The sequence below is a fragment of the Bidens hawaiensis genome, unplaced genomic scaffold (assembly GCF_021521415.1).
Source record: "Bidens hawaiensis isolate Kalapana, Puna unplaced genomic scaffold, B.hawaiensis_p1.1 tig00027084_1, whole genome shotgun sequence".
In the NCBI taxonomy this organism is placed as follows: domain Eukaryota; kingdom Viridiplantae; phylum Streptophyta; class Magnoliopsida; order Asterales; family Asteraceae; genus Bidens; species Bidens hawaiensis.
In genome coordinates, this window is record NW_027494369.1 from 266,263 (window position 1) to 281,146 (window position 14,884).

Below are 14,884 nucleotides of genomic sequence, written 5' to 3' on the forward strand. Positions count from 1 at the left end.
AAAAAATCACCTAATTATTCAAACAAAATAATCAGTTCATGCATAAAATCAGATAATTCAGTAACAATTAAAGCATGAAAACGTATAGAATCATCATTCAACAGTATATCAACACAACCACGTTTTCAACGGCAGTAACAAAGCTATCGATTTGGTTAGGGATGCTCTTTTTGACATATTTAGGCACACCGAGACATCTGTTAAAAAAGAAGCACCTATGAATTTATTAAACGACCCGTTGAAAGGAAGATCAACACTCAGACCAGCTGACATTTTGGACTTTGGATGGATGGGAGGAAAAACACGCATGTGTGGGTCGTACAGGGGTAGTGTATTCATCAAAGGCCAAGTCGCCTGAGAAAGCATGCAAAGTGACCAAACACGAGAAAGCAAGCCTTGACAACCAACACGTATTTATACCATTAGCATTTGATACTTTTGGCTTCTTGCACTTGAGGCTGTGGAGCTACTTAGCGGAGTCCAACAGGTGATGCATAGTAGTGCTATGACGGCATGATTTATAAACGTAGTTTTCAAACCTTATCTATCAGTCTCATTTGTAAAATGTCTAACAAAAATGGCAAGTAAGTTTTAACAAATTCCGTACGGATTACGAGCCCTAATTAATTCTCTACCAGTACCTAATTATTAATTTATTAAAGCAAGTAATCAGTTCATATACATGATTGAGTAACAAATAAAGCGCGAAAACAAACAGTATAGAATGATGACGATGTTAGCGTGTAATGTAAGCTTGCGAAGAAGATGTACCTGCTTGAAATGAAATGAGCCGTCAACTGTGCGTTTGAGATTTGACGAACGAACGAGTGGAAGATGAAATGTCAATTTATTGATCAAGTAGGAACCGAAGTCCAAGAGTCGTCGGAGACTTCGTCGTTGTGTGTAGTATGCAGTTTATTATTATTATTATTATTATGGGTTAGGTTAGAAGTTTGAGATTACTAAAAAGGCTAGAAAGGAGGGTTAGTCTAACACTTTAATATCAAAACTCATCTACTTTAATCTCAAAACCCATTTACATTAATTTTAAACACCCACTTACATAAAACCCAATTACATCTTCACTCATCTCCTACAACCACCACCACTCCACCGCCCACCGCCACCACAACCGTCACCCACCGTCACGCCGAAAAGTTCGAAAAACACAATGGAAAAAAATACTATAAAAAAAAACACAATGTAAAAAACACAATAAAAAGAAAACACATTGAAAAATAATATTTTATAACACAATTTTGTAAGACACAATTTGTAAAAAATCGACTAATTTTTTTTTTAATTTTTATATTACAATATGGTACTCATATAAAAGATAAAAAGACACTCGTTATTATGGTGAATTTGTTTTTCAAAAAAAAAACGTCGTAAAAAAAGTTACTGACGTTTTAAAATGATGGGGGGTTTGGCATGTGTCTTGCATGTGGAGAGAGAAAGTAAACAAATGTGTTATTACTTTTATATCATCCCCTTCTTTCACACTTGATTTCCCCCTAAACTAATCGCAACCCTCCATGTTTAAAATCAATGGATAAGATTACTTATTATCATTCCTACAAAAACTATACTTCCTATTATAACCTAACTCTGTTAATAATTATATTATTATTAGAGAAAATTACTGTTTGTGTCCATGTGGTTTTATGGCTAAGACACAATGAGTCCCTAAATATTTTTTTGAACTGGTTGAGACCCCGTGGTTTCAGAAACGAACAATTTGAGTCCCTGTGGTTTTAGTAAAATGAAAGCTTACCTGAAAGTTAAGTAGCGGCAGGGACTCAAATGGTTTATTTTTTAAACCACATGGACTCAACCAGTTCAAAAAAAATTTCGAGGACTCATTGTGCCTCCGTCTTAAAACTATAGGAACACAAACAATAATTTTCTATTATTATTATTATTATTATTATTATTATTATTATTATTATTATCGTCTATCTAAAATTCTAAATTGAATATCGAATGAAATCTCATTACTTTCACTTTAGTTTATAATATAGAAATAATAACTTTACTTTAATGCATAATTCATTTTAACTTTTTTTTTATAGCGATGTTGCTTTTACCTTTTGTTAGACTAGCCCCGTAACTTCGGGAGAAGGGGTGCCTTCTCACAAAGGGGGTCGCAATGACCAGGCCCGGGCGACTGTTTACCAAAAACACAGGTCTCCGCAAAGTTGTAAGACCATGTATGGGGGCTGACGCCTGCCCAGTGTCGGAAGGTCAAGGAAGTTGGTGACCTGATGACAGGGGAGCTGGCGACCGAAGCCCCGGTGAACGGCGGTCGTAACTATAACGGTCCTAAGGTAGCGAAATTCCTTGTCGGGTAAGTTCCGACCCGCACGAAAGGCGTAACGATCTGGGCACTGTCTCGGAGAGAGGCTCGGTGAAATAGACATGTCTGTGAAAATGCGGACTGCCTGCACCTGGACAGAAAAACCCTATGAAGCTTCACTGTTCCCTGGGATTCATTGGAATACTATGGGATCCAACCCTGAAGGGTCCTACGTGGACAGTTGGTCACGTAAAGGTAAGGGAGTCATTGGAATACTATGTCGCCTCTTTACTCGTCACGTGTGAAATGAGGGGAATGAGAGTGGGCAGACGAATTCTTTGACCCCTCATCTAGGTATGTTTTATGTTTTTTTTCCTTCTATTTTTATTTCCTTTTGTATTAAATAGTATGGAATGGTGAAGAATGAGATATAGCATGAGTTAAGCGGTGAGGTTAAATGATCGAGGAAAAGTTGTGTTGACATTGAGGTGGCGCAAACGTGACAAATGATGAAGAATAATGATGAAAATTGACTATAACACATGGTATTAGAGTCATGATGCATTTACCAACCACCTTTTCCTTTGAGTTGTCATGACCATCAGAAATACAACTTGTTAAATGCACTAAAAGATTTGTACATACACCTACCATGTCAAATAGACAGGCATACTCAGGCGTGCATAAAAAAGTCAAATTAATTGAGGTAAACAAAGTGCCATCACATATATCACCCGATGCTAGACTAAAATGCAACCTTTGTTACCTTTAATGCAACCATTATTATACATTTAATAGAAAATTGCTACCTTTTTTTTTACATTTAATGTAACACTGATTTTAGATTCTAGTTATAACTAACGGGGGGGGGGGGGGGGGCGAAGCTTTGTGAGGGCCCGTGATGGCCCGTCCCCCTGCTTTTTTGCGCAATTATGTAACTTTACCTGTTTTCATCCGAAAATTTTTACACGTAGCATTAGACCCGTAAACGAACCGAACATTCGGTGAACTGTTTGTGAACCGTTCGGCGAGAAGTTCATTTATTTAATAAACAAACGAAATGAACAAAAAATTTGTCTTCGTTAATTAAACGAACGAACATGAACACATGTTCCGTTTGTTCATTTGTGTTAATGAACATTCGTTTATGCCTGTTTATTTAGGTTCGTTTATATATTAATAGAAAATAATTAAATATTATATGTACATGCCATCTGCTTAAAGGTTTTATATTTGTTAATTTGTGTTCGTTTAAGTGTTTTCTTCATTTATGCTTGTTTGTGTTCATTTACATTTATTCTTCGTTTAACTTTGTTCAGTTATGTTCGTTTAGATTCTAAACAGACGAACATAAACGAACACAAATGTCCATTTTTAAATAAACGAACATGAACATAAAAATTTATTCGATTAAATGTTCGTGTCACACCCCGACTTAAGCGGAAACACCCGAGTGTGACGTACAGATTGCTCAAAACACATGTGACACTATTCAGTGACAATAATATCATTAATTTATTCAAACTTCAAGTACACAAGTTCAAAACAAGAAAGTAACATTTAATAAAGAAAAAGTTCAACAACTTCTCCAATTTATTTTGATAACCTAAGTCTAATGTCTTCATCAAGCTTCAACCTCTAATAATCGTACACGTAACATGTATATAAAAGGTATATTGGTTTTCAATTATCCCAATTATTGTTTTTTGTTCACTACTGGTCCAACTAATGAATTGGCTACTAATGGTCCCAACTTTTAAAGTATTTGTTTCTAACGGTTCGCGGCTAACAGAATCCTAACGTTGTTAGTTTCAGGTCGCCGGAAAAACGGTTTTGGCCGGGAAACTCAGTTTTTTTTCCCGAAAACTCAACATTTTCATCCCAAACATCTTGGTAACTTCGTATCGGACCTTTAGGAACCTTTTTCCAGTAAAAGCCCCAATTATTGAGGTCGCCAGAAACCTTAGAACCATCGTTGGAATCGGTTGATGGTGCTCAAGTGGTGGTAGTTGGTTAGCAGTGAGTCAATTGGTGGTGGTTACGGTGTTCAGGTGGTGTTTTCCAGCAACAAATTTGAATTTTCCGGCAAAAAACGTTTTCCCAATGACCTGAACTAACGGCGTTAGGATTCTGTTAGCTGCGGACCATTATCAACAAATACTTTAAAAGTTGGGACTATCAGTAGCCAATTCATTAGTTGAGACCATCAGTGACCAAAAGGCAATAGTTGGGACCATTAAAAACCAATATACCTATATAAAATAAAGTCAACTACTACTTGTTGAGAATCTGACAAGTTTGATACATACGTAAAGAAATTAAAAAATTCTATGAACAGGTGTAAAACGCAATTAAGGTCCTTTCCTGTTGGTAACAGCCAACGTACTTGGATAAACGCACGCAGGGGTCCTTTCCACCTGGTAACAACCAACGGACTCGAATCGAGGGTCCCTTTTCCACTCATAACACGACGGTCCTGAATGCAAGGAGGCGTAAGATCATACTTATTGAAGTCACCACTTGAAATTGAATTAACGCAAGTAAGCAAGTAAACACACAAGTCCATAATACGAATTGTAGTTTGAATATAGAATAACTAAGTAAATATTTGAATATGATACACATGCTACCCCCAAAATGTAAAACGTTTAAAAAAAAGGGTGTGGGAAATTCACGTTGAAATTAAAGATAAACGAGAAACAAAACCAAAGGTGCATTAAAGAACCCGAAACGATTGAACTTCATGAACTATAATTAAAACAAAAACAAAATCTAACTAATGGGACTTATAAAAGTTAAATTAATTAAATTTTAGGATTATGCATTATTTTAATGTATTTTACTATTTTAAAGTATTTAACATTATAGTATTATTTTTAAGTTTAATGGATTTTAACGTTTTAAATTACTATTTTAATATTATTTGATTAATAGATTTATCACTAAAATGAGAATTTTATTCTTTACGAAGCACTGGTTTTAAAATATAACTTTATTCTTGAATAGGATTATGCTAGCGTATTATACATATTACCGAAAAGGAATTATAAAGTGAACGAAATGGAAATAATATTATCGGGTTAACGAATTTGAAAACGTTGTTTTTAGGTGAAAAGATGAAATATGATTTATAATTAATTTTATTTAATTTAAAATAATTTTTAATAATTTAATTTGATTTATATTAATAGAGAAAAAATGATTTAACAAAAATAAAGACCAAAACGGCCTGATCCCGGGTTCAAACCCGAAGATGCCTACATGCTCACACACTAACCATCTGAACCAGTTGTTATTTTATATTAGGAATGAAAATGAATAATATTTATATCAAACATCATGTTCATTATCTTCAACCTCAAAACCCTAAGCTTGAAATCCGATAATCCATTGTTTGTTTAAATTAGATTAGGGGTTTTGTTATGCGGCTTAAAACGATCATAAAACATATATTACTTACTTGTTAATGTTTCGGGAAGATGGCGAACGATTGATGGCCAAAAAACGGACCTTGGATAATTGATTAAGGGTTTCTGAGAGTTTGGTAGATTAAATTGAGGTTTGGGACGAGTTTAGACGAATACTGGGGGTCCTATTTATAAGTCCAATTGGAACGTTTTGACGATTATTGTTTGATTTTGCTTTTGAATATGTACCCGGCGGTTACAGCCTAATTAGACGTGTTTTAGTCGTTGTAACGTGTTAATATTGTAGATTAAGATTTCTGTTACGGTCTATAGGTTATTACCAGTCTTAATTGGGTTTAATATGTGCGTTTTATGGACTTACGGGCTTGCTGGAAACCGTTTCCGGTCGCCGGATCTTTCGGCCGTAAAAAACGATGAAGCAAAATGGTGGGGGGGGGGGGGGGGGGGGGATATTATATTATAATAATATAATTTATATTAATTTTACAAAATCAGTCCCTCAAGTTTCTAGATACTTTAAAACTGAAGTTAAACTTTAATTACAATTTGAACCTTGAACTTTTTGAAAGCATTTAAAAGTAATAATAAGTTATAATCTTGGATATTTTTCCTATTAACCCGAAAGTCTGCAAATCGTTTAAACTTTTGAAACGTTAAACCTTGAAGTTTCTTTAATTAATCAAAATGAATAGAAAATGAACGAACGATAAATGCAAATTATCGGGAATATAATATTAATGATAAGCGATGAACAAGAATACATTGAAACGACGAAACGGGTCGGTTTAACGAATACAAATACAAATTCTAATAAACATTAACGAATATTAAATGAAACGAAACTTGAGAATATTATATATATATATATATATATATATATAATCAAAAATGAAAATTCGAAATTGGTCGGGTTTTCGGGTTTGAAAAGTAATGAATGTTACAGTTCGTGTTTTTTTAAAACTAAATGAACAAAAACGAGCATGCCCATTGTTCGTGTTCATTTGATTCTTTTACAGGCTTTGATTAATCACATTAATGAATACATCGGTCTCAATATCTAGGCTCTGCCAATTGTATTTGTGTTCGTGAACACATCAATTTCCTTAATAAACGAACACGAACATAAAATCATGTTCGGTAAGTGGTCGTGAACCGTTCGTGAACACATTATTTTCTTAACAAACGAACATGAACAAGGCTTTGTTCGTGTTCGTTCGGTTCGGTTACAGCCCTACATAGCGTAAAATCTACCTGTTTTTGACTTAAATCCCAAGCCCCCCCTACGCGCGAACTCGTCCAAGCTTCGCCGCTAGTTATAACAAATGCTACATTTTTATAGGCAAATGCGACTCAGTAGCACATTATTTGAAATACCAAAATTTCAATAATATACAACATCTCAACTACACAAAAGCAATAAGATAAATTGAGCAGATAATCATATATCGCAATCTAACATATATCCAATCTCAAAATAAAAGCGTAATAAAAAGAACCAACACAATTAGAATAAAGTTGCCAATTATAATTATAAAAAAGTAAAGAAAACCTCCTATCAAAGCACCTGAAGTTATTTATTAGATAGCTTTTCCATAATATTTGGCATCGTAGTTTTAAAGTTTGTTTGCTGGCTACCAAAATATTTTCGTATAGCTTCCAGCTCATCCTTTGAGGAATGGGTTGATCAGTAACCCGTTAACCGTACGTTTATTACATCCTATAGTCATTTCCACTAATATTATACTCAATGGGTAAATGAGTTATTCTTCACTACGTTGGGCCCAAAGAGCAACTATATTGGATGCCAGTGGACATTATGAGACATGTGATGCTCGGTTGTCAGTTAGCCATTGACAAAGACTCCTAAAAAGTATTAAATATCACAAATAAAGGCTACAAGCCTACATATAATTATGAAATATGTCGAGGGTATACCCATCATCTTCCCATAAAAATATCTGAATTGAAACCTCACAGTCAATGTATGCCTAAACCTGAAAAAGAAAAGTTAGAAATAAAAATCGACTACTCGGTTTAGGTTTACATAAAAACAAAATCTGAGTCGGTTTCAGCCTTACGTGTAATTAAAACCGAAAGAGCCGAACCATTTGTGACTTATAGATTTTCATTAGAATTTTAAATAATTTATAAAAAATCAATAAAATAGTATTACCCAAATATTTTACCCCGAATACATAATAATCAATTAACTATTAACAAAAAAGATTTAAATTCATTATGTTGGACCAATCTTTTTATATCAACCTAACTTATAGCCCAAATGACGAAACTAAAACTCAAAACATATAATTTTGGAAAAGGCTGAGGGTAAATCCGTCATTTAAATGTAACAAATATCTGAATTAGAACCTCTAACTGATTGATGAATTTTGAGTGGATAGGGTGTTTGGTTATCTTGTAGGACTCCAATCAACAATTAATTTAATTTAATTTAATTTAATTTAATTTAATTTATATGATCCCCACCACCCACCAGGCAATTGGTTACTCTATAATAATGAAACCAACTACCTCCCTCTTCATTCTTCCTTTCTAAATCTGGTTGTAATCTCCCAGCTAGAATTATCATATCTTGGTGGTTGTTTTAACCAAGAATATATATTATCTGCGAAAAAGGAAGAAATTAAAATGGAGTTCTCAACATTCAACCCTTCTTGGCACTCCTTTTTCACCTCCCCTCTCCTCTTTCCTTACCCGTTTGTGCCCGAAAACTACGTTCATTGGACTGAAACCCCCGAATCCCACATTTATTCTGCCGACATCCCCGGTACATTCCCTACCCAAACCCATGCATGCATGCATGCATATTATCATATCTTTGTTTCAAATGCTAATTTAACTTAATTGTCTGGTTTCATTTGCATTTACCGGCCTATGTGTTTCTTGATATTAACTTGGTTCATTGGCTAGCGATGTCCGGTTAATTTCTTGGACCAAACCTTGGTTGAACTGCACACAAGAATTAATTCGTTTCCATAATACCCTTGCTGGAAACTAGAAATTAACACCTTTTTGTATGAGATCAGGATTTCTTGATTCTTTTGACCGATCTTAATTAGGGTGGTTTCGTGATGCTTACTTGGTTAATAATTGGCTAATAATGTGAGTTTGGACCAAATCTTGAGTTAAATGGTTTAATTGCACACATGAATTGGTTCCCACGACACCCTTGTTAGAAAGTTCTGTTTGTACAATATCAAGATTTCTTGAGATTTTCGATCTAGATTGTGGGTTCTTGAGATTAACTTGGTTGATTGGCTAAAAATGTTAGTTTTAAGTTCCAAATCTTGAATTAAATGGTTTAATTGCAAACATGAATTGGTTTCCATGATACCCTTTTTAGAAAGTTGTGTTGTATATTATCAAGGTTTCTTGATTTTTTCGATCTCTACTCTGTAGGGGGGTTTCTTGATATTAACTATGTTAATTTGCTAAAAATGTATGCTTTCCAGGACCAAAGCTTGAATTAAATGCTTTAATTGCACACATGAATTGGTTCCCATGACATCCTTGTTATAAAGTTCTGTTTGTATAATATGAAGATTTCTTGATTTATATCTAGGGTGGATTCTTGATATTAACTTGGCTAATTGGCTAATGGCATGCCTGCTTTCTATGATTAAATCCTAAATAAGTTGGTTAAATACTTCAATTGCACACAAGAATTCATTTCGAGACGCCCTTATTTTGTATAACATTAAGATTTCTTGATTCTTTTCTTAATTGGTGGCCTTTTCGATGATCGGTTCGGTTTTCAGAATTGTTTTAAGACACCACTACTAGAAATATTTCCTTTAATACAATACCAAGATTTATGTGCTTTTTTTTCTCAAGAATGATTTATTGTGCGTTATTGCTTTTTGAACCAAATCTTAAATTAACCGGTTTGAATGGAAATGCGAAGTTATTTCTAAGATACCCTTGATAGAAAATTTATCTTTTTGAATGCAGGTGTTAGGAAAGAGGAGATCTGTGTGGAAGTGGAGGATTCGAGGTATCTTATAATTCGTACTGAATCAGCTGATGATACGGTGACAATGCCTGGTGGTCGGACCTTTATGAAAAAGTTTAGGCTGCCAGATACTATTGATGTAAATGGGATTTCTGCTTGCTATGAGAATGGGGTGTTGACGGTTACTGTACCAAGATCTTTTGTTAGAAGAGGGTTTTATATCGAACCGGCTGATCTGCCACAACAAACAGAAGTTCTTGCGAGGGCTGCTTGAATCCTTAAGAGTTTAGGATATCTTATGTATAAATTTGATATTTTAAGGTCACCCGGATTCATAAATTATAGGCATTGCTTTGGGGAAATATTGTTGGTGTACAAATATTATTCATTTAGACGTGTAGTGGCCTTGGTACTAAAATCGTTCATCTTATGTAATGAATAATGTGCATTAAAAAACCATCAGAATGTTGATACTTGATATACATATATGATATATATTCTAACTATTATTTTTTTCATCTTCAAAATAAATAAGACCCTAAAGCTTCAAATTAATTTGATTGTTTATTTCTATTATATCATCTATAGCAAAAAATACACACAAGAGCTAGCAATCCGAACCTTATTGACGAGGTTCTAGTTGGGACACAACATGAAAGGGTCACATGAAATTTTGTTTGAATTGACATATTTTTTTCGTCAGTGCGTCGGCAAAAGTTTTGCAGTACTATAAAGCTAGTATACATGTAAAAGTCTATGTCCTTTTAGGATGGTGTCAAATGTTGCTGTCTCGGTGGAGCGGTGGTTTCTCAGCAATATCCGATCTTCACGTATATATGCAAGAATACGAGAAGACAGTTAGCCTCGTCACATATATGGGTTATTTGGTGACAGACCCGACTTGAGACTAAGTATCCAGGATATTTAATGTTAGTAGTAAATTTGAATTTGTATTATTAGTAGTAAACGTCAATAACTAATAAATGTGTATATATGATGTCAGAAAAATATATTATAAAATGAAATACCAAACGTATTTCTATCTTATAGTTAGATAAAAATGTATAGTACAAGCACATTGGTAATTAAGATTAAACTTCGTCGGCCAAGAACCTTAGACCCATCTTCTATGACCCATGCATTCTATTCCTCATGTCTATTTTCTTAGAGCATCTACATCGGGCTCCAAAGCTCAATGCCTGAGCACATATGGTAACATAAGGACGGATAATGCAGGCATGTAACATATGCCACCATTTTGGAGGGGATTGTAAAAAGAAAGCTTGTCACTGCATCCCTTCAACGGACCTCTATTGGGTCTCTCCACCAAGAGCCTTTTTGAAGAAAATAATAAAAAAAGAAGTGGAATAAATAAATAAGAGCATTCTCATCCAACCCTCTATTTTATGTGAGAGATGTTTTTATAATTTAGAGAGTGATTTTGGGTGTTGTAAGTGAAGAGTTTTTATATTTTAAAACAAATAGTGATTTTTCTGTATGTTTGAAAAGCTACTGTTCATCCTCTATAATTTTTTAATATTATTTGAAAGTGGTTGTGAGTGGGAAAAAGAGAAAAGTTAATATAAAAGGTAAAAAAAATATTATCTAATTGAAATAGAGAGAGAAAATATAGTGAGTTTTAGTGTAATTTTTGATTTAGCGATAAGGAGTAGGATGGAAATGCTAAGGGCCATAAATAAACCACAAATTTAGCCGTCTTGAAGGATATTTTATAATTATGTTAACAATTTAACTATTTTGTGTTTAAATAATATTGTAATTTCTTTATGTAATATTTTATTTTATATTTATGTTACGTCTATTTTATAATTATGTTAACAATTTAACTATTTGGTGTTTAAATAATATATATTATATTTAAACATATATGAAATATAAAAAACAAATATGTTATGAAAAGTATGCGATGATATGACAGTTTCTTCCACAACAATAACAACCACCTTTTAAATTGCTCACCCTTTCCAATTTGAACTGGGCATTGATGCGCTTCAGTTCATTATCTAATATGGTCCAACTGGTTGGTCTGGTTTTCCAAATATGAGTAGAGGTCACGATAATGACACAAGAAAATTTAAGCATGAGAACGACATCATGACATATATATTGCTTAGCATGCTAGTTGTTCAACTTGTCGATTTTGGCCATTAAACAAGACTATTTTATACGTAATTATTAATATAAGTCATATAACGATGTGTATGTACATATTTTAAGCATCAGAAAACGACATCCTAACATATATTCTTGCCTTGGTTCAGTAGTTGAACTTGTTTTGGGTAGTTGGGCATTAAAACAAGATTATCTTATGTAATTTTTAACAAATATTTATTATCAAACTCGTCATCGAAAGATGCTCTTTATTTCCTTAATTGCTTACTACATTGTCATTGTAATAAATCTCTATATAAAATTTATAATCGATCAAATAGTTAGTTAACAACGAAATATCACTTAACTTTTGGATGATTATTTAAAATGTTTATTTGTGAGATGATTAACACACCTTTAATAGTCTAGTGTCTCCTTAGAATTATAATCAGTATTATCCAAAATTTTCCATAAACGGACAGCCAAACAACAGTAAAGCAACAAGAGTATGTACTATATATACAATTATATCTCTCATCACTACCTTGCACTGTTTTATAGCCATGGAATTCATGGTATATGTGAGTTTATTCTTATTGTTGATTTTGGCTCCCATCGTTTTCCTTATCCGTCCTAAGAAGTACAACGGTCAACTGCCTCCGGGTTCGTTGGGACTGCCGGTGATAGGGCAAAGCATCGGCCTCTTAAAGGCCATGAAAGCTGACAGGGTTGAAAACTGGATTCAAGAAAGAATAGCAAACCACAGTCCGGTTTGGAAAGCAAATCTTTTTGGATACCCGACGATTGTTTTGCATGGCCCAACCGCAAATAAGTTCATATACACTTGTGATGGGAACCTACTCACCAACACACAACCACCATCACTTAGCAGAATCTTTGGTCCCAAAAATATAATGGAGTTGTCTGGAAATGATCACAAATGCGTTAGAGCGGCTATCGCTTCGTTTCTCAAGGTTGAAGTGCTGAAGGAATATGTTGCCAAAGTAGATGAAGAAACCCGACACCATCTTCAAACGCATTGGCATGGGAACCATGAGGTCCAGGTAAAATTGTAAACAATCATATTGTTTATACAATTCTGAGTCACAATTTGACCTTAGACCACTAGTTATGGGCTAACTAGGTGACGCCAACGGCTGACACATGACCATGTTAACACCCTCAATACACCAACAAAGGGGGTGCTAAAGGGTTTTTTTTCCCTCTTCTTCTTCGTTATTGTGTTAGCACAATATATTACATCTAGTAGGGTCCATCCCCAATGCAACAATCATTTTTCTCCTTTTCTTTTTGTTGGTTTATTCTTTTATATAATTTCTAGTTACTCCATAATGCATGAGTTAAATGGTCGGTTAGTTAATGACTTCATGCATACATGGCACTGATGTAACGCTTTAACTAAGGACCGGTTTCTAGTTAGCCAACAACATATAGCCTTAGGGTGGTGATAATACATACTTTTTATACCAGCAACCCTGTTTCCTCCATATTAACATCAGATCACATTTTAAACCATTTTTTAATTAATAAACATCAATATGGTCTGACCTGGGAATAAATTCTTTGAAATGTTTACAAATAGCACCCCAAAATGATGAATGCCGTTGTTGATTCTCGTGTGTTGGGTCTTCAGATGAATTGATCAAAGCCTTGGCCAGTGTTATTTCCTCTGAGTTTGCTCTTCGTTTTTTACGGACGTTTTGGCTAGACATAGCTTTTTGTAGTTGCGAGGAGTAGAATCCATTGTTTGATCTAAATATTTTAAAGAGAAACAAGAAGAAATTTATATAAGTTTGTGTGAAAAAAAATAGTAAGTGATGTGAGTATTTATAAGGTCGAAGTTTAATTTTTTTTTAAGTAGAAAAGGCTTATGACCGTTTGATTTGATTTTTGTTTTTTCCTTATTGATTAATCATTCATAACACACACGTCTCTCTTTGAATTCGGGATCGTGAGGATATATACCATTGGTTCCGAAATTTTTTTGGTACCATAGGGATGGGGTGGTGTTCTCCATCCGTATCACACAAACCCACATCCGTTTCTGACTCATCCTATGAGTCTATGACCACTCCGACCACCATTATTAAGTGTACTAAGTGTAAATAATATTTACTTGTCTACTAAATGTTGTAGGTGCAACCCTTGATGAAGATCTTGACCTTCAATGTAATTTGTTCGCTTGTTTTTGGGATTGAAAGAGGACCCCAAAGAGAGAAATTGCTACCACTTTTCCATGATATGGTGAAAGGTGTGTTATCAATTCCAATCAACTTGCCTTTCACTAGATACAATCAGGCGATCATAGCAAGAAAGAAACTTGTACCGATGCTTATACAACTTATACATGAGAAAAGTGAGGCACCTAAGGAACAAAATCAACAAGGTGATCCTCATAAAGATCTAATCACTTCGTTTCTTAGCATCCGTGATGATGACGGCTCAACAACAGTGTCAGAAGAAGAATTCATTGACAACATCATCGCTATGATGTTTGCAGGATATGGCACAACCTCCGTCCTTCTTACCTTATTAATTCGGCTTTTGGCTAACAACAAACCTATCTACTCTACCATTGGTCAAGGTAACCCAATCTTTTTCCCTTATTTATGTTCTAATCAATTTCAAAAAGCATATAATAAGATTCATGCACTAAAGTCTTATATTGCTCGGTCCCGTACTGCTATACACACACACACACTAGTGGAAGTGCCCGCACGATGAGGCGGGGGAGGCAAGATTCGGCCGCTGGCAGTTCGTTTCGTTATGGTACCGCATTTGCTATACCAAAAGTTATATTTAGTATTTTGTTTACGATATAAAGAATCCAAAATTATTGACTAAAACTTCTTCTATAGCTTCACCCACCATAAAAAAATTACCCAAATTTTTTATTATGTCCGCAACCAAACCGAATTCATACAAAACTCACCAATCGTCTCCGGATCTAACCAAATCATCCAACCACAAAAAAATAAAAAATTAAATTGTCGCCTATTCATGAATAAAGTATGTTAGTCGGAATGAATCAGACTAATCATACAAAAAATTTGT

At 34.3% G+C, this 14,884-nt stretch overlaps 2 protein-coding genes across 2 annotated transcripts; both read left to right on the forward strand.

Annotated features, from left to right (window-relative positions):
* The first annotated feature begins 8,327 nt into the window (after positions 1–8,327).
* On the forward strand, positions 8,328–10,256 carry LOC143574710 (15.4 kDa class V heat shock protein-like). Its single transcript, XM_077059263.1, has 2 exons — positions 8,328–8,512; positions 9,697–10,256. Exons 1-2 carry the CDS (start codon positions 8,374–8,376, stop codon positions 9,969–9,971), a joined length of 414 nt encoding a protein of 137 aa, XP_076915378.1. The 5' UTR covers positions 8,328–8,373; the 3' UTR covers positions 9,972–10,256.
* A 2,116-nt stretch (positions 10,257–12,372) lies between these two features.
* On the forward strand, positions 12,373–14,414 carry LOC143574700 (taxane 10-beta-hydroxylase-like; the record flags this gene model as incomplete). The annotated part of the gene is made up of 2 exons (XM_077059259.1): positions 12,373–12,873; positions 13,967–14,414. Coding segments are annotated over exons 1-2 (949 nt in total), but the record flags the coding sequence as incomplete, so codon positions are not given.
* Positions 14,415–14,884: the final 470 nt, after the last annotated feature.

Coding starts and splice junctions, on each gene's coding strand:
- LOC143574710 (XM_077059263.1), top strand. CDS start 8,374: ATGGAGTTCTCAACATTCAACCCTTCTTGGCACTCCTTTTTCACCTCC. Junction 8,513..9,696: donor TTATTCTGCCGACATCCCCG/GTACATTCCCTA, acceptor TTTTGAATGCAG/GTGTTAGGAAAGAGGAGATC.